This window comes from Branchiostoma belcheri, unplaced genomic scaffold, assembly GCF_001625305.1.
Source record: "Branchiostoma belcheri isolate BF01 breed outbred unplaced genomic scaffold, Haploidv18h27 scaffold14, whole genome shotgun sequence".
Classification (NCBI taxonomy): domain Eukaryota; kingdom Metazoa; phylum Chordata; class Leptocardii; order Amphioxiformes; family Branchiostomatidae; genus Branchiostoma; species Branchiostoma belcheri.
In genome coordinates, this window is record NW_017802824.1 from 4,513,964 (window position 1) to 4,533,231 (window position 19,268).

General features: G+C 41.7%; 1 protein-coding gene across 2 annotated transcripts; it reads right to left on the minus strand.

The window, feature by feature from the left end:
- Nucleotides 1-501: 501 nt before the first annotated feature.
- LOC109464736 (phosphate-regulating neutral endopeptidase-like) lies at nt 502-18,042 on the minus strand. Of its 2 annotated transcripts, none has more exons than XM_019761808.1 (20): nt 17,811-18,042; nt 13,753-13,918; nt 11,250-11,288; nt 10,623-10,784; nt 9,626-9,709; nt 8,964-9,226; nt 8,531-8,647; nt 7,738-7,827; nt 6,797-6,954; nt 5,905-6,127; nt 5,429-5,527; nt 5,129-5,206; nt 4,791-4,894; nt 4,348-4,406; nt 3,671-3,793; nt 2,957-3,087; nt 2,645-2,710; nt 1,372-1,470; nt 1,067-1,140; nt 502-645 (listed from the first exon to the last, which is right to left on the minus strand). In XM_019761808.1, exons 1-20 carry the CDS (start codon nt 17,844-17,846, stop codon nt 543-545), a joined length of 2,274 nt encoding a protein of 757 aa, XP_019617367.1. In that variant the 5' UTR covers nt 17,847-18,042; the 3' UTR covers nt 502-542. The 2 variants fall into 2 exon arrangements, with proteins under 2 accessions (XP_019617367.1, XP_019617368.1); XM_019761809.1 differs by lacking the exon at nt 17,811-18,042 and adding an exon at nt 17,136-17,216.
- Nucleotides 18,043-19,268: the final 1,226 nt, after the last annotated feature.

The following is a 19,268-nucleotide window of genomic DNA, read 5'->3' on the forward strand; positions in this document are numbered from 1 at the left end:
CATGGGCCAACAATTCGATAGTGACATCTTCATCAGGGCAATCTGGACGAAACCTCGGGTCTTGTTTAACAAGTGGTTGTGAAAAAAATTAAAGGACTTTGCCTACCTCATGAAATCATTTATGAATACAGTCTATATGTATATCTTTTTTATGATAGAGAACCGCAATGTGACTGAGTGTGAATGCGAATGAACACTGGAAGAAAACGTAGTCTAACAACCCTCAATAGTGTTAAGAGTTAAAACTTTTTTTCAACAGCGTCGGGGGCCGACATCGTCTACCAGATACCTTTGACCCAGTGTTGACGTCACACTTCAAAGAAGTCACGTGACAAGCCTCACTGGGAAAGTCTACTGAGGAAGACCAGAGTGACTGGTCGAAAGCTCTAGGTGAGAGAACCATTTTGTGTTGGACCAAAAGTTTTAACTCTAAACATGTAACTATCAACACAGAGGAACTTTCACAATAACTCTCAATAGTTATGTCTTACAGCAGAATGCAGTCCAGATGAGAAGTACATGACGTATGTAGTGTTACTCCCTCACCACACGGAGCAGCGCTGGTTTCCCCTGTTCATGGTGGTTCCCGCCGGACAGTTGTAAGCTTTGGCGAACTCCTCAAAGTTCGACATGGACCCTATTACCCTGGAGCAATAAAAACAGACACCCATTACAATCCAGTACGTTTTGGCCATTTGCGCTAACAAGCCTATTTGTCACCTTAAGGTGAATCCTTCAGCGGAGCAAGGATGCGTCGGTGGTCAGTCAGGGTACCCAGATGTACTGCTGAGACTCTACTAACTTTTGAATGACCTAGGTATTTTGATACGTATTAAAATATGTACATAAAGCTCCAATACTTGAAGATAGTTTCTCTACCAAGAAACTTCCGTGGACAATATAATAGTCTATATATAATTTATTGCTGGAACAAAAGTAGAATTTGATCGTGACCGAGCTGAAAACAGTACAGCTCTAATGTAACTGAACTAATCATTCACACTCTTTTACAACATTCTACTATTTTTCAGCAAGAAATGGACCTTGGTAGAGACCGGGTCCATACCTGAACTGTCCCGGACTGTGAACACCCTGCCAGGCACGCTCCGCACCCTGGGGCCGGTACTGGGAACATCTCAGCTGTGGGGACATAAAAAGATTGTTGCAATTAGCGAAAATAATATATGCCTCAGAGATTGAGATTGATGGCTCAGAAAATAGGACAATCACTCTTTGCTGTCTATAATTATGATAAATTGTTTGCTATCGACATCAATAAAACAGTTCGAGGAATGAGGTCAAAAGTAACGACATAGAAATGCATTATTATGCATATTTGGTGCCTAAAAATTTGCGATGATGCACACTCACGTTTGCGTAGTTGAGGAAGAACATCTGGTTCTGAGTCAGTCCGATACCCGGAAGCAGAGGCTCCTCTTCCCCTCTCTCCGCCACCCACTCCCGATAGGCCTGCAGCAGGGACACGGCAATGAAAGAATGAATGAAGACCTTCATTGTACACACATACCCGCTGGGTTAAGTACAGGTCACAACAAAAGAATAGAATACAGGTAACGTTACATAATATATACTTCTTCTCGTTTCTTAGTAATGGTAAAGAGGTAAGAACAGGTATGTTTTACGATAGGTTTGTCTAAGTTCATTAGAAATATGAATTTATCTGTATCTGTATAAAGAAGGGGAACATGGATTGTATCAGACTTTTAAGATGAGCTCTCTTCCTTTGTTGGATAGTCTACATTCTGTTACAAAATGTTTCTCATTTTCCATTTTTCCTAGATCACAGTATATCATTGACATATTCGTTTTACCAGGGGAGTGCGATTATGTCTACCGGTAATATGAGGGGAACTCAGCTGCAAACGGCGCTACCTACACACCGTCTCGTGCGCAGCCGGCCGTACATACGTGCAATAATGATTGCCTTCATGACTAACCATAAGAAGCCTCCTGGGTTTATTACATTTGATGATGTGTGAGGAATTTGGGCGTTCATGTTCGTCAAATGTGACGTCTTTTGTTTGTAGAATGACGTACTTGGTTGACGCCTTTTTCTGGCCTTACGTCTAAGGCGTATGTGTTGAATGAATTTTATTGCATTTGATGTTGTGAGGAATTGGGCGTTCGTTCGTCAAATGTGACGTCTTCTGTTTGTAAAATGACGCACTTGTTTGACGCCTTTTTCTGGTCTTACGTCTAAGGCGTTTGTGTTGAATGCATTTTCATTGCATTAGATGCTATGAGAAATTTGGGCGTTCGTTCGTCAAATGTGACGTCTTTTGTTTGTAAAATTGACGTACTTGGTTGACGCCTTTTGTTGGCCTTACGCATAAGGCGTGGTGTTGAATGCATTTTTTTTTACATTTGATGATGTGTGAGAAATTTGGCGTTCGTTCGTCAAATGTGACGTCTTCTGCTTGTAAAATAACATACTTGGTCGACGCCTTTCTCTGGCCTTACGCCTAAGGCGTTTGTGTTTAATTAATTTTTAGGGTCATTCCATCTACTGAATTTTAAGTGTCTGGTTCTCGTGATATACCTAATTGTACCTAATTGTTACTGAAAAAAAATCACCATCGTAGGCCTCAAACTACTACGGTTAGATTGTATATGTATAACATACCCTGAAAGATGCTTTCATTCCGCCATTGTCAGCTATGTTTTCTCCCTGTGTTCGATATCCGCTCAACTGAAGAAGAAGAAGAATTAAATCCAAGTAGTCACAACTTAGCCTTTAGCGTTGATGATTCTTTTTGCCATATTTTTTTAACTATGGAATAATCTAACAGATATGGGCATTCTGCAACAAGGTCTTTTTATATCGCATTGATATGTAACTACGTACGTACACAATTGAAAGCGCATTCGATCCCAACTAGTATATTTGCAGAAATTATGACAATTCAGACAAGAAGTGTGTAGAATTGGCACTTACGTTCTTTCCTGCTTCAGCGAAGTAGTAGTTGTCGTACTGGTCGATGATGCACTGTCTTTTCTCGATGAAGTTTTCGATGGACGAGTTGCTCCACCACTGGTTCAAGTTTCCGTCTTTGTCGTACTTCCTACCTGTGAGGCCAGAAGGACAAGATGGAATGTCAAACGTTGTTTTGTGCTAGGATACATGAGTTTTCTTTTACACGTCAACCACGTCGTTTCGGTGTCTATCAGATGCCCTCCCCAGAGCTTCTGACTGGGGTTCTGCTTCTCGCCGCTAAATGTGGCCGATGTAAAAGAAAACTCCTATATCCTATACTTTACCAACCTGATGAAACTATTTTCGGAAGTTGTTTTGTGCTAATTGAGAGGGTTCCCAACAAAGACATTGTGAGTCCAATGGATACAGAGCTCAAGTATTTCTTTGTTTCCGACAAATGTAAGGCAACCAAGTGTGATGAAATGGTAAACGTTCACATAAAACACGTAGAAATACATGTAGATTTTTTATCTTACATGATACTTCGTCTTTAAGACGTATTTTTAAAATGATATTTGTCGGTGGCCAACATTCTACATTGAGTTAAAACTTTGTTCCAATACTTTATCATGTTAGACCAAAATTTTATCCCTGTATAATGTCGCAACTTTTGTGTAACGTTACGTAGCATTTTGTTTTACAAAATTATCTAGTTAAACTACACGATCTGCTGACCTTGGTCGTCGAACCCGTGTGTGATCTCATGCCCTATGACGACGCCGATGGCCCCGTAACTCAGGTACATGGGCACGTCCGTCCCCCAGTAGAACGGGAACTGTAGTTCTCCGGCAGGGAATCCTGTGGAGAGAATAATGGCATGAGATGGGGATAGTAAAGACATGTATAAGGTACCTAATGCGTTACTTATAAGGTGCCTGATGTGTTTATGAACTTTGAATCATGAGGATTTGCGCAAATATCCTACCGACAAATTCAACCGAACTTCAAGTTCTATAAGTCTTATAAATCTTTCCTAGAACTATCGCAGAGAGGAACTCGCTGTCACTAAAGGGCATTATCATTAGATAGCTTTAAACAATGTTTAGATTTAGATTTTCAAGGGTTAGGTGCAAGTCGTTCGGTGTAATGTAGCCAGCTGCCGCCGCACCGCGTGTCTGCGAAGCTGGTGTGTTACGCCGAAGGGCGGTTATACCGGCTATACAGATACACTTTCATATTGGGAAGATACACGTAAGCTTATATTAGGCCAATTTGATTAGGTTTTCGACACCACAAATGCCATCGCCCTCAGATGGTATGAACTGGAGGTGAGGCGCGAACTACAAGCCCCTGCTCTTTTTGCTTCCGCTGCTCTAGTACTTCCAGGGGCAAGAAGAATAGATGTTACTTACGAATCTGGTTCTTGCTGCGGAGGTAGAATGCGTTCACTGTGGTTGGAGCAGTAGACCAGCTAGAAAACGACAACAGACAGTTTAAGAAAGACGCAAACGACCATGTACAATCTGGGGAACACGTTGTCTTTTGCAAGTTTCACAGTGCACTCCATGAAACACTGATACTTGACTACGACCACTGGACCACGTTAATGAAAACACACATGAAAAACCACGCTGTAGTAGTTGCGACCACAGTAGCACATTTACATAGCAATTTCCCTACTATTAATAATTTATATTGTAAACAACATGATCAGAATTCATCCCTGTATGTCAAGGCTGCGAGATATGTTGTTGATATGTTGATACAAACAAATAAACCAATAAATAAATAAAAAATAGAAAAGTCAAGTTGGCAAGGCAATGAAACACGAATATAAATGGGTGTTAGAATCTACCTGCTTTGGTTGATGGGAGCCCGTAGATAGGCGAACCCGGACTGGGCTGTGTATTGGAGATACCGGATAACATTCCCGAAGTAGTCATCAGCACTGGTGTTCAGCTAGGGTAACATCAGGACACAGTGGCAATGTCGTCATATTTTTGAATGTCCTCTTAACATTTAATGATTTATATTTAATGGATGAATAAAATCATTGCTTTTCAATCCGATACATAGTATGTATAAGGAATTCACAAGAAAGGCATCAACCGTATACCATTAACATGTAAGCTATTTTTGTTTGGTTTAAACTCATATCTACATGTATATCTAGTGTACATTAGACTCTCTCACCGCCTGAAAGTCATTGTCCAACTCTGTAGTGTTCAACATCCACTCGGGGTAGCCGACTTTCGGGTCAATCGCGTCAGCCTGAAACAGCGAAATGCTGATGTTGATGTGAAAAATATTTGAGGAAGGTTGTTGTTACCACCAATTGCACCTACATTGTGAGTAGACAGCTACCATGTACATGATAGATAAGATAATTATAAAGAAGAGTCAATGAACGTGTGTCATGAAGTAACTTTTTAGTGTAGTCCGCTATAATATATGATAATACTACATGAAATAAATAACCTATCAGATACAAACCTTTTCTTTAGCGACGATCTTGTCCTCTGCAGCCATCCAATCCAGCTCGTCCACCTGCTTCTTAAATGCGTCACGAACTCTTTCAATCATGTTTATTACCTGTAGTTGAGAAATAGGAATAGGTTAATACCCGATTTATTGTCCTTAGAGAAAAGAAAAAAAAACATTTACCCTAGCCCTAACCCTGCATTCGTTGAACTACGTACACATTCAATTGCTGAACTGAAAACATGATAGTTTCATGAAAATGAACGTATATAGTATATAGCCTGGATGCCAGACCCATAGCACACTATCCACTGTGCACACTGGATAACTTTGGGCCTATTGTACTATGGTTCTGGCTTCCAGGCTATACAGACGGTTGACTGGACACATACGTGAGAAATGTTTAAGTAAAGCCAATTCTAATCTTTTGCCACATACGTACAGAATATGAGCTTTACACAAAACAATCAAGCAAAAATCATGTTTACCTGTGTTTTCTTATCGGCTGAGAAGTATGAATTGACATATTTGTATCCCAGCGGGGCGCCGAAGTTCCCCTCCACGTAACTGCTGCAGGTCTTCCACCGCGGGTTGACCTGGTCAGCCCCTGACAGGACCTGGTTGTACGCGAACACCATGTCACGGAACTGTTTCCCCAGGTTGTTGATGCGGTTCCGAACAATGCGCCACACCATGTAGTTAGCAATGGTTCTGCAGGGAAAAGGAGAAAATTTTAACAAGAAAGGTAACATTTTCAAAGTAAACGCATAATGTTTACCTTCACATATGGTCTGCCATGTTAATTCTTACTCAAACACATTCATGGTGACAGGAGTCTAAATCCCTCCTGTTATAAAATTGCAACATGATGTAACCCAACACTAGTTACCATGGTGAGATTGGTGACAGGCGTCTGGTTCAGGTCATTGACCTTATTTGTTTGGAGAAGAGGAAGAAGAAACAGAGCAAAAACAATATGTTTCCTTCTGCGACTTTTCAGGTAAACATAAAAAGAACGAAAAGTAATTATAATTTATCTGAGATTCTCGTAATATGGTATCTGCATGGAAAGTCTCAAATTGTTCATTGTAGCAAAGTCTTGCATGCTTGACAGATACTGTAACAGTGAATAATGTCACGGTGCTCATGGATGAGCTATATCGACGCCAATCTGTCAACCATGTAATACTAGCTGTCTGAACTGGGAATGCGCTGGAAGGATGTTGAGAGAGAAGCCCAGAACAGAGCTAGATGGAGGGAAATCGTCGGTGGCCTATGCTCCGCACGGGGCCAAGGGCCCAGGTAAGGTAAGGTAAGGTACAATCAGATACTGCCATATTTCACCAAAACATGGCATCTGATTTTCAGCTGTTGCCCCACCTGTTATCCCAGACCGTGTCCGGTGAGAAGACTTCCCTGCTGAGGTTCATGAGGTACGGCGGTGCCTGTACGATGACTGGCTCGGACTCGTCTAATACGGTGGTTTCGTTAAAGAGATAGGCATCAGCAAGGGTGTTCAGGTACTGGAGCCAGTCGACCTACGGGTAGAAAATGGGTACTTTTAAAATTGCTTCTGTTTCAAAATGTAACTTTACAGATGCGTGATCCCACGAGTGACAGAAAGGTGAAAGGTGGGGTCGTTGCGTAACGGCAGAACATTCGGTTCAGAACCAAGAGGTCCCGGGATCGAATCCTGCCAAGTCACACCAACCTTGTGTCTTTGGGAAAGGCACTTAACACGACTTTCCTCACTTCGCTCAAGTGAAAATGAGTATGACAGAATGATCATTATCATGATCGTGGGCATTAAAGGAAAACCAAATCAAGTCTGCGTCGCCCCCCGTCTCTGATTGGTAATAACGATTGGGCTCTTAAAAAAACAAGAAATTTGTGAATGAATGAAACTGTCTTGAGAAGCAAAGAGTTGAACCTGTACATAGTAGATCACATACGTCTGTGAATTTGTAGTAAGATACAACTGTAATATCACTTCTGCTTAAGTTTATCCATGACCTGTACTTAGCTTATAAGAGCACAAACGTACAATAAAGGTCTTTCATTCAATGGATCGACTAATGAAAAATAATAATGATAGCAATAGCACACAACTAACATTACAGAAGGTTACGCCATAGGTACTGAGTTCTGTATTAAGAGATGGACGGTGATACTGTACAATGTAGATGTCTCACAGTAATCTCCTTCTTTATCTAAGTTAAACGTCATGGCAACAATTGAAAGGTGATAAAATAGAATGATAATACATTTCTGACATTTTCATATCTCCTGGGTCCTCTCTTTTATCACCATGGGTTACTCACCTCCGGAGCGATGTTGGCTTGCATTTCCCCAACAGTCATCTTGTTGTACAGATTCTCACTCTCCCGTCTGTCTTCAGATGGCACCATAATCTACGTATATAGGATGAAAGAACAAACGTCAGACATTTTTTTATACTCCAACATGTAATCGCAAGACGTAGTGACGGCACATTCAAGTTTTTTTCAACTTATATTAATGCCGTCACCAACACAGGGGACAATATAATACTCATTTTCACCTGAGAGGATAGAGGAAAGTCGTGTAAAGTGCCTTTCCCTAGGGCACAAGATCGGTGGCATGTCAGGACTCGAACCCGGGACCTCTTGGTTCCGAGTCGAGCACTTTGCCGCTACGCCAAACGACCCCACAACGTCAGACATTTCTGTACCAGGGACCAATCAAGATCATTGAACAGTCTCCATATGAGTGGACTACGGGACGCATAGTGCTTTATTACCAGAAAGTGGTCGCTTTTAAAGGACAATTGTTGTCCCTGCTAAGAACTGCTAAATGGCCTTGTTCCTAAACATAAAGACACGCGGCGGGTGACACGCCAGTCAAAATTCCAGCACAGGAACACTCTGGTCTCCCACACCGTCAAACATAAGAGAACTTTTGTACCAACAACTGTTGAACAGTCTTTCGAGGTAGATTGCTATGATCAGGAACAGAAGGAGATTTCAATGTGAAGTAAATTCTTTCCTCAGCGCAAAACTCTGACAGCGTTCTGTCTAGGCAGTCCGGCTGCTAATGCTTAGCGAGAGCAGACATACTATAAAAAAGACCTCCTACCTCAGCGAGGAACGTCTCCAATGCCAAGGTCTTGTTCATCTCCTCTCTAACAGTAGAGGCGTTGGCACCCAGAGCAGTGGCAGCTGACACCATCAGTTCAAAGTACGCCTGCTTTTGCTGATTATAAAATAAAATAAGTATTCTATGATGCAACGATGAATTTAGTAGGTAACAATATCAATTACCTGAAAATTACAACAATTATTTTATATCAGTGCAGATTTTTCTTTAGACTGACATTTTGTTCAAAATGCAAAAGTGTGGATGTTTGAACTTTATTGTGCAAAGTTTTTACACTTCTCAATAAAATATGCCGTGTTTAACCTTTTATTTTCCATCGCCAATATACCCCGGTTAAAACATGAAATTTCTGACTACAAGTTGAGAACTGAAAATTGAGAACTGAAGGTTGACGACTAATCCCAAAGCTTACCCTAGCGTAATTCTCATCTATGTAGTAGTCTCTCCCCAGGCCTAGTGACGGCTGATCCACAGTGATGATTCTCAGAGACGAGTTCTTGGAGTCTACGGACACGCTGGCTTCTATGAATATGTCATTGTTGTAGGCTCTCAGGGCCAACATGGTGGCCAGGATGTCAAATTTGCTCTCATCGAAGTTAGCGTCAATCACTGGCCATTGGAGGGGACCATTGAGGAAGTCGGTCAGGGGCTTGGTCCCCCGCTGTTCAATCGTTTCTGATGAGAAAAAAAGACCATAGCAACGTTGAAGGTATCTAAAGGCTGTGAAAATGTGTTGTGATGTGATGTACAATGTCTTTATTTGCTTGTATTATTGTTGAAAAACCTTGTTTCTCATACCAATATTCTGTGTGTACAATAGCAGAACAAAGCTGCAGTTTATAGTTTTATTAAAAACAATCAGCCTCACAGCATGAGATACGTGTACAAGAAGCTGAATTGCACTGACTTGTACAACCATTATGTGGCAGAACATCAACATTACATACAAAACGAAGAAAACTCAAGCAAAGCTATACAAAATGCCTAGCTATGGGCGCAAAGTAAACCCTATGGCCTCAACTGTCTGGTTACCTAATACGGACAGTATACTTCTGTATAATGTCCTTCCCTTACCCAAGTCCATACAGGACCGATAGACGTCCTTGGCCTTTTTAACAGCTTCGATCTCATCGTCTGCCGTGGGCTCTTCGAGAATATCTGAAACAAAAGTTCACATGTCGCCTTAGAGGTCTATAAAACTCAGGTCACCATCGGAAAAAGCATTAATGACGGAAGGAAGCCGTAAGTAGTCATTCTGAAAACGGCTTGATATCATCCGTAGGTGGCAAATCTTTCCCCTAGAGGCAGATGTGTCCTTAACGACATGTCTGTGTACGTCTCTAAGTGCCCATCATCGGAACCAAATGTAGGGAGGATTTACACCGACGCACGTCTACGTGTCTTTCTACGTCTATTGATCTTCTTTCAGGACCGTACGTTGACCTTCAGTAGAAATATTGTCATCGATTTTTCTGTGTGTTTGTGCCTATTTCTTTGTGAAGTATTCAAAAAGTTCTAACCCATGGAAATGTACTTGACCTTCTCCCTCCGCACACTGTTAGTTTGCTTCTTTGAACTTGACTGTGCTTCCATGTGTAATGACGATGAACTACACCCTCTCCCAGAGTACACTGTGCATTTCCTACGTTGTCCTTGTGTGTTAGAACTGACCTCTGACTATGTACTGTATCCTCTCCCTCAGCACACTTATAAAATGTGCTACCATATGTACTGCACCATGTATGTTGATGCTCATCTCTGACGATGTACTGTGTACCTTCTCCCTCAGTACACTTATATGTGCTACCAAATGTATTATACCATGTATGTAGGTACTCCCCTCTGACTACGTACTGTATCCTCTCTCTCTCTCTCTCTCTCTCTCTCTCTCTCTCTCTCTCTCTCTCTCAGTACACTTTATATCTAGGTACTCACCTCTGACGATGTACTGTACCCTCTCCCTCAGCACACTTATATGTGTACCATGTGTGTTCAGTACTCACCTCTGACGATGTACTGTACCCTCTCCCTCAGCACACTTATATGTGTACCATGAGTGTTCAGTACTCACCTCTGACGATGTACTGTACCCTCTCCCTCAGCACACTGTACATACTCCAGCTTGAGGACGTGTCCGGGATGGGGTTGTTCTTCTTCCAGCCTCCCACGGCGAACTCGAAAAAGTTGTCACACGGGTCCACATCGGGATCCATGTTGTCGATCAGAAATCCAGCTAACAGGGATGAAATGATGGTTGTCATTGAGAAATTTAGTGTGCTTTATCCCTTTTCAAACTTAGCAAATGACATGGAATACCGTAACTATCATGGTAATGATTATTACTCTATTTCACAGTTACTGTATCACAATTCTCTGTCTAAAATGTCTGTTGTCCGTCCCTTATGCTTAGGTCACATTTCCAAACCGGGGCCCGGCCGGGATGTTTGTATGAACAAAAAATTAACAATTCAAATCAACAATATACAGAAATAGTGCTTATGATTGTGATTTGAAACTTTTCTGTGTTTTGTTGTCTTTTATATCGTATTTTTCGTTCGAAAAAGCTGCCCGGCCGGGCCCCGCGTGGGAATTGTGACCTCAGCATTACATTGTCAAGGTCAAAGACACATGAAGTTTCTTAATTTCCTTAATAGCATTTTTTATTATTTGTGACCGGAAATATGTCAGCATAACTTACCTGTACTTGCGCATTCTCGTGTGTTGCAAAATTCCACTTCTGAAAAATAAGCCAGAACAAAGTTAAACTGTATGTTAGAGTACCTGCAAGTTACTTCAACAATTGCGTTTTTTTGTGCTATTTCAGTAGCATATGTCCATGTAGTGTTAATTATATAATATATGATAGGATGTCACGCTCCATTTTTATTGTTTGTAAAAGATATGATTCATTAATAGACAATCAAATAGTAGTTTGTGTCTAAATTATATTAGTTGCTCTTATAATCGTTGGGTGGAGCAACATAGCTGTTGATAGATCTGATTGATTAGTTTGTTTGTTATGCAGTTGACACAGTTTTCCCCAAACACGCCACACGAGCACATGATACATTGTAACTAATCCTGTAAACGCCCAAAGCACACCAAAACGTGACGCTCGGATACAAAGATCATTTGATGACTCAAAAATAAATTTACCAAAGCAAGTAACCCTTTTTTCTGTATCAGCTTTATCTCTAAGAATACATTTCAAATAACCAAACCGTTCAGCAAAGTTTGTGGTTTAAACCATTATAACGGTTACACATTTAGTTTAAATACGTGACGCTCGGATACAAAGATCATTTGGTGACGCAAACGATAAAATTACTAAAGCAAGTAACACTTTCTTCTATATCAGCTTTATCTCTAAATATTTCAAATAGACAAACCGTTCAGCAAATTTTGTGGTTTAAACCATTATAACGGTTACAGATTTAGTTTAAATACGTGACGCTCGGATACAAAGATCATTTGGTGACGCAGAAGATAAAATTACCAAAGAAAGTAACTTTCTTCTATATCAGCTTTATATCTAAATATTTCAAATAGCCAAACCGTTCAGGAAATTATGTGGTCGTTAAAACGGTTACACATTTAGTTTGAAAACGCTAGCAGCGTACAATGACTGTTCTTTTGGAAAACATGTCAAGACCTGTTGATAGCAGTTTATCATTAACCTGGTACTTAGCGTGGGTAAGCACGAGTAACATAATACAAACTTATATAACGTGGCGTCAAGAGTCCTTGAGACTTGGTGTATTTGTCTTTTTTCTTCTTTTAACTTTAAGAAATTCCAAAGACGGTTCACAGTTTCCACGACGATTATGTGTTTCTGTTGTTGTGATTGTTTGATCTTACCCTCAGTATCGCTACTTGCGTATAGACGTATGCCAGCTTGGCAGCTTTCGTTGCTTGACGTCGCCTTTGAAATGACGTGATCACAAACAACGTATGTATGCAGTCATTTTGAAATTGTTTGGGTTGAGAGAAGTACTTCCTTACGTCAATAACAGGGTTCTGAAACGTCTTGGTCTTTAAACACGTAAGTTGTATTGACCAAATATGACATGTCGTCTTGCCTCTGACAGATACCGACAGACTCTAATCCGAGTATTTGACAAGTAGGCGAGGTTTCCAAAGTGATTAAAGTGTTAACATTACTAGTGACGCTTGTGAAAAAAAGTTGGAAACGCCTTTTTCAAATTATTAATCTTATCTATATGAGTAATGTTTCAACATTGCTAACTAGAGGCTATGGCTTTTTTTCTTTCCAATTTCAAAACGAGCCAACTACCTAAACTGTTACATATAGGGAGGGGAAATATATTTGTTATAGCTAGATTAATGACTTTGGTAGAACTGGTATCATTTTTTTTATTTGACGAAGCAATTTTGAAAAAGCAGCCTCTCTTGGCTACATTTTACTATCTTTTGGCGTACTAACAATATCAGTAAACATCTAGCTGTGATAAAAGACCTGTTGAGTTGTTTACGAGGAAGGGTTTACCGTTGTTGTTCCAAACATAAAACTAAGTACCCTATTAATTTGCATGTGGAAAACCTCAACAAACATCGATCGCTCATATCAAGTCTGATCTTGATAATGTAAGAATTGGCTTTTATCCAACTGATATTGGCTAGCACCAAAGATATTATCGTGACCTCCAGGCGGATCTAAATTTGGCGTGCCTGGGTGAGAACCTTTACACCTGGCGACCAAGAAATGTTGATGGTCAGCAAATTATGAGATAATGCTACGTTAACTTTGTTAAGGTGAATATGTACGCAACTGGTACCCTAGCAGTTCCAACGTTGTCCAAAAACAGTTTTCAAAATTACCCGTGATAGTTGATAGAGTATTTACAGTTATTTCATGAAGTTAGTATCAAACTTATGTCATCTTGTTTTGCAGTGCTGAGTCTTCTTTTAGTTCGAACTATAATTTCAAGTTTGGTTTACTGTTTATGCAGTTGTGATGGGTCAAAAATCGTCTTACGTAAAAAGCCCCCCCCCAACCCCTGACCAGCCTCGTAACCCCTGCTTCTCCTATTGGGTCAGTTAGTCCTCACTACTTGTGAGGATGTTTCTGACTCAGGGAGAAGAGTTGCTGTTACAGTTCTATACCTGTAGCTCTATGCCTAGAAGTGGCCAATGGCGTTGCATTGAGCGACACCGTTAAAAAAATAAGTTAAAAGTCTTACCTTCTGAAGCTGATGACGCTTTTTGGCTGGCTAGCACGGCGATGGCCACAACACCTGCCACACTCACGATTATCAACACCACGATGAGGATGACCTCTCGGGTAGACAGCCCCCCGCTCTTCTTAAACCCCACGCCGTCATCCCGCTCAGCGTCGCCGTTTAGATACTTAGTGGAAGAAGAAGGGGCCATGTTGGCGGTTATCAGTGTCTGTACCGGCCTGTTGCAGGGTGCGGTGTGCGTCTGATGACCGGGTGAAAGTCCCTTTTACCTGTACTATGTACACACTACACACGCTGTTGGACTCTGATCTGTACACCTCAACATCTCAGGGGTTACGCCCCTTGTGCTATGTTTGTCCCTTTGACATATATTGGCCGCCTTCGTTTTACAGACAGAGTTGTTCTCCGCAAAATTCGCAGTAACTTATTGATAAGTGTACAAAATTGACCTACAGCATTTCTCAAAAAATTTTAGAATTTGATCAATCTTGTCAGGTAAGAAATTAATACTCTAGTGGGGTCGCCTGGCGTAATGGCGTGGAGTTCTCTACTTCGAACCAAGAGGACCCGGGTTCGAGTCCTGACATGCCACCGATCTTGAGCCGTTGGGAAAGGCACTTTACAGGCAATTTGGTTACAAGACTGAATGATCCGAGTATATGCAGAACTGTCACTGTTTGCATTTGTTATTAGACACTATGCAAATATGCACGGCGGTTTACGTCCAATTGCAACTTGACTCCTCTCATTATGTTTACCGTCAGCTCAGCCAGAACTGTCAGAATACATTGTTGGATAAACTCGTTCTGGTTCGTTTGAATCCTTTGGCTCAGTGAGCGACATTAAACAAGACCCAATTCAAATAGCATTAAAAGGTTGTTATTGTTAGAGTGTCATTTTGCCAAACCTTGGCCTTGGGTGGTTTTGGGGTAAACGCTATCGTTACTTTGTATGAGCATACATACACTTAGAAACAGTACGAAACTGACACAGTTTAAGTGCCGTGCACAGCGTATGCTAAACAGTACACTGCCTTATTGTGTTCGCCTGTTGAATGACAGTAAATGTTAATCAATGGTATAATGGAATTTTAAGTCGTGATATTAGTGATCTTCCAGGATTTAGACTCTTATTTGTACATGTATAATGCGTAAGTCCTGATGATATTTGAAGGACGTGTTTGTGACTTTATGTACAGAAACTGTAATTCAGCACTGCTGCTGCGAAGGTTTTTATTTTATATTGAATAAACCATTTTCTCTCTCACACACATACATCTGATCACCAATGCGCATCAAATCAAGATATGTAGTTTACACGGTTGGGAGGTTGACAGGTTAAAAGGCCAACGCCCTTGAATGGGGCCGGGTCAAGGCTGCTGAGGTTCAGAAATGTCACACCTTGTCTCGTTTTACCACCTGTCGTGCTAGTCTGAGAAACCTCCAAATCCGATAAGAACACTGGATCAAACAAAAGGCGTGCGTTTTACAGCAACACAGTACTTATCACTCGTATATTGTCACCATGATTTGATTCTCGAAACGTAGCCCAATCTATCTTTGTCCACAAAAGAAGCGGTGTTATAAGCTCATTGGTCAGAATGTATGAAATGGGGCATTTTTTTTCAAACCTGATTTAGAATACAATGTATGGTTTTGGTTTTCCTTTTAATGCCCACGATTATCATATTGACCATTCTGGCATACTCATTTTCACCTGAGTGAAGTGAGGAATGTCGTGTTAAGTGCCTTTCCCAAGGGCATAAGATCAGTGACATGGTAGGATTTGAACCCGGGACATCTTGGTTCCGAGCCGAATGCTCTGCCGTTACACCGCACGACCCCACGGCAAGGTGGTGATTTTATGTTAAGAGAAAAGCCTTGAAAACTTATACTATACAGGCTACATGGATGCGTCGATCGTTGATAAGATAATGAAGCATGAAAATGGACGGTTTCACAAATTGTCGTCAGAAGTTCCGACTCTTAAAAACAGACTGAGTGAAAACAGAAACACGTGTCCGCAGCAGGCGACGAGACGTTGTCCCGGACCACCCATTGCACCTGTCGGGCACGATTCTCCTCACTCCCGCCAACTTTGCCCTCAGTCTACCCAACCCGATGTAATATCTACGTTGTGTATTAAAGGCGATTTCAGGGCAGCAAACGAAATATTCTGAATAAGGAAAACTTTGTGATATTGACACATACACATGCTGCTTCACATTATAGCACATTTGAGTCAGCATTTCATACTTTGGGCATTAAAAACTGCAGAAACAAGCCCCAAGATGCTGGGTGGTACCCTAAAAATCAGCCAAGGGCCCTTCCAGTAAAAATTTTCCGTCAGAATTTTTGGAATCTTGAGCTCCATGAGGGTCAATATACATTGAAACAGTGTGGTTTCAACTCAGTATGTAGATAAATGGCTAGTATATTGGCTTTGAAAAATGGGTTTTCAAGCCCCCTAAAAACTGCAACTTTGGCGCTTATGTGTCGCTTGAGATCCAGACAGCCTTGTTAATTTCAGTGTTTCTCAGAGCTGCCTACGTGAGAACAGTGCTTCAGCGCTGTTGGTACCAGGCCCTACGGGACCCAGAATTTTAATAGGCATATCACATAACTTGTGTTAACAGAAACCATCGGCCGGGCCGCTGCCAAGGGCATGGGGTTAAATGGGGCAACACCATACAAGCACGTTATCGGGACAGCTTTTATCTGCGAACGTGCCAAACGTTTCGTTTGAGGTAAACAGATCAAACTCAAAACAACAACAACCATGCATATGTTTTCCCTACTGGTATATTTATCCCGTGTTTACGTATTGAACACAAACTGTCAGACGATTAAAGCTTAGGGCACAGGTGGAGATAGTGACCGGTTACTAATCGCCTTAACATTAGAGATAGTCTCACGTTACAGCTTTGGGGAATCTGTTTTCCTAACGAACATGTTTTTAAGTGAGCGCCCCTCAATCTTATCTATTTATGAGGAAGTGTGGCTAATCGCCGCTAATCGCCCATTGCCTTTTAAGAGAAATTATTTTTCAATAGTACATATATGTCATTTGCATAGAGCATGGGCACATATATGGATACACATATCATTAAGCCCTCACTACAAAGAAACCCTAACTACAGTAAGTATCACTGACTTGGTTCTTTGTTCTAACACTAAAGCAGTTAAAATTGTGACGTCAAACTTTGTCTGCACGTAGCGAAGACAACACCCTGTCAGGGGACCGTAATTATAGCTCTCGGAGAAAGCGAACCACTGACCCTTGACGTATTTGCCAAATTATAGCCAGCCCTCCGGTCCATCAAAGCAAAATAAGTACGAAGAAACGACACGGACGCGAAGTAGAAGCCGAAACGCACGTCTTACCTTGTTGTCGAGGATTTGCAGACCCATGTCCCTATGAGAACAACCCTGGCCGACGATTAAACGGATTGTGACACTCTTTGTTTACGCAAAGCGCTGCCTGTTTACAGTGAGACCTGTTGGCTTCAGCGGCAGCATTGTCAGATAAGCCCCGATCTACCACGCGGTGCATCCCGCACCCCTCACCGCGTCGGGCCTTGCCATAAATAATGTGTACCTTATGTCGACGGCGACCCCTACACTACACCTCTACAGGAAGTATTGCTTAATGGAGCTGGACTTTCACACGAAAACGGTCGCCCTGTCTCGTCAGGATGTCAGGAATCAAGTAGGCAGTTCTGGTAGCTTCTGGAATGTTAGATATGCGTGCCGACAAGTGTTGTCTAGTGACAGATTTGGTTGTAGAAAAAGTCGTAAAGGAAAGTCGTTATGTTTTTATTTCTTTGATGCTATACGGTCTACAAAATAAAAGTATCTTCCTTGCTTTAGGTAAAAAAAAACATTAGAAAATCTTTGATACAAAGACCTACATATATCGACTTGAATACGAGTATCAGCAAGCGTAAAGGACATGAATGAGTCCATGAATATACAACGTAACTTTGAAAAGTTTGCCTATACTACACAACTACATAACTCTAGAATAATGACTGTTATCTGTAACACCTAACAACATACCTCGCATATCTGGAAGGACTCGGCATCCCCGGGCATTGAGGCGTATCTTGGCAAATACTCCTTCTTTAGAAGAGGTTCATTGTCTCAATATCCGGTCAGTCTGTCGTCAGGTGGTCACCGTTATACGATACTGTTCCCTCCTTGGAACATGTTAATCTGGTTAGCAGAGAGGGATCTGACCCACAAGCACCTAGGTGAACCCTATTCACAACTGCTGGCCCCTGTGTCACCAGAACTATTGCAATCACACACATCTAAACGCCTGGGGGCTCACGAAGCTAGCACGGGGACAGGTATTTTTCGGAAATTAGCCGGGACAACAAGTGGAATGATTCACAGATAATACTTCTTTAAATAGAAAAGCTGTGTGTTCTGTACACAATCGCCTCAGTGAATATCATGATTATCAAAATTTCCATCACCGAAGATTGTCCATTCTTGTCAAGTTGACTCGCTCACTCATATGATTACATGTCAGCGCATACATGACATATCTCTACATTTGATCGGAAATTGATCCAACATTGTTTGCGTACCTCAAACAGGTTGTATTGAATAAGAGATTGATATCATTTTGATAAGACACGTGCAAATGGCATGCAGCTTTAGTTAGTATACGTAAAGCTCCGGTGTCTAGTCAACCATGAGCACCTTGCACTGATAAAGTTGAGTACGTGTGTGGTTAGCCTCCTGTGCAGGCCTCCGGGCGGTGGGAGTTTTGATACTGCGTTTCGTAGAATGTTTTTGTACCCGCCACGAAGCCTGCTTCGGAGTGCTTCCAATCGGCACGAAAGAAAGCGTAACTAAAAATCACTCTAGGGAAATTGGTATGGACGTCCGTGACGGGTACAAACCTTCTCTCTGCGGCCGGTTGTAGGATGACCGGCATCAAGACTTGACTTAAGTCGGGTGCCACTCCTCCTCTGCCACCCGAACCACAATGGCTGCCCAGTAGTCTCTATCCTCCATCGCCTTCCCCATGTCTTCGGCCCGTAGGCCAACGTCCCTTCGTAGCACGTCTGGGTAAGTGAGGGGTGGTCTTCCCGGCCTCCTTCCCCCGTGTGCTGGGGCATCAAGAACGCGTTAGAAATTCTACGAAACGCAGTATCAAAACTCCCACCCGCCCGGAGGCCTGCACAGGAGGCTAACCCCACACGTACTCATCTTTATGAGTGCAAGGTGCTCATGGTTGACTTGTCACGGGAGCTTTACGTATACTAACTAAAGCTGAATACCATTTGCACGTGTCTTATCAAAATGATATCAATCTCTTATTCAATACAACCTGTTTGAGGTACGCAAACAATGTTGGATCAGTTTTCGATCAAATGTAGAGATATGTCATGTATGCACTGAAATGTAATCATATGAGTGAGCGAGTCAACTTGACAAGAATGGCTGATCTTTAGATGGCCTTAGATGGTCAATAGATGGCTTTAAACAAAGGCTAGAGCTAGA

What these genes read in the sequence shown, in the direction of transcription:
- LOC109464736 (XM_019761808.1), bottom strand. Translation starts at nt 17,846, where the DNA reads ATGCCCGGGGATGCCGAGTCCTTCCAGATATGCGAG. An exon ending in AGCGTCATCAGCTTCAGAAG is followed by an intron (nt 11,289 to 13,752) that starts GTAAGACTTTTA and finishes CTTATTTTTCAG; the next exon opens with AAGTGGAATTTTGCAACACA. An exon ending in TCTTCCTCAACTACGCAAAC is followed by an intron (nt 1,141 to 1,371) that starts GTGAGTGTGCAT and finishes ATGTCCCCACAG; the next exon opens with CTGAGATGTTCCCAGTACCG.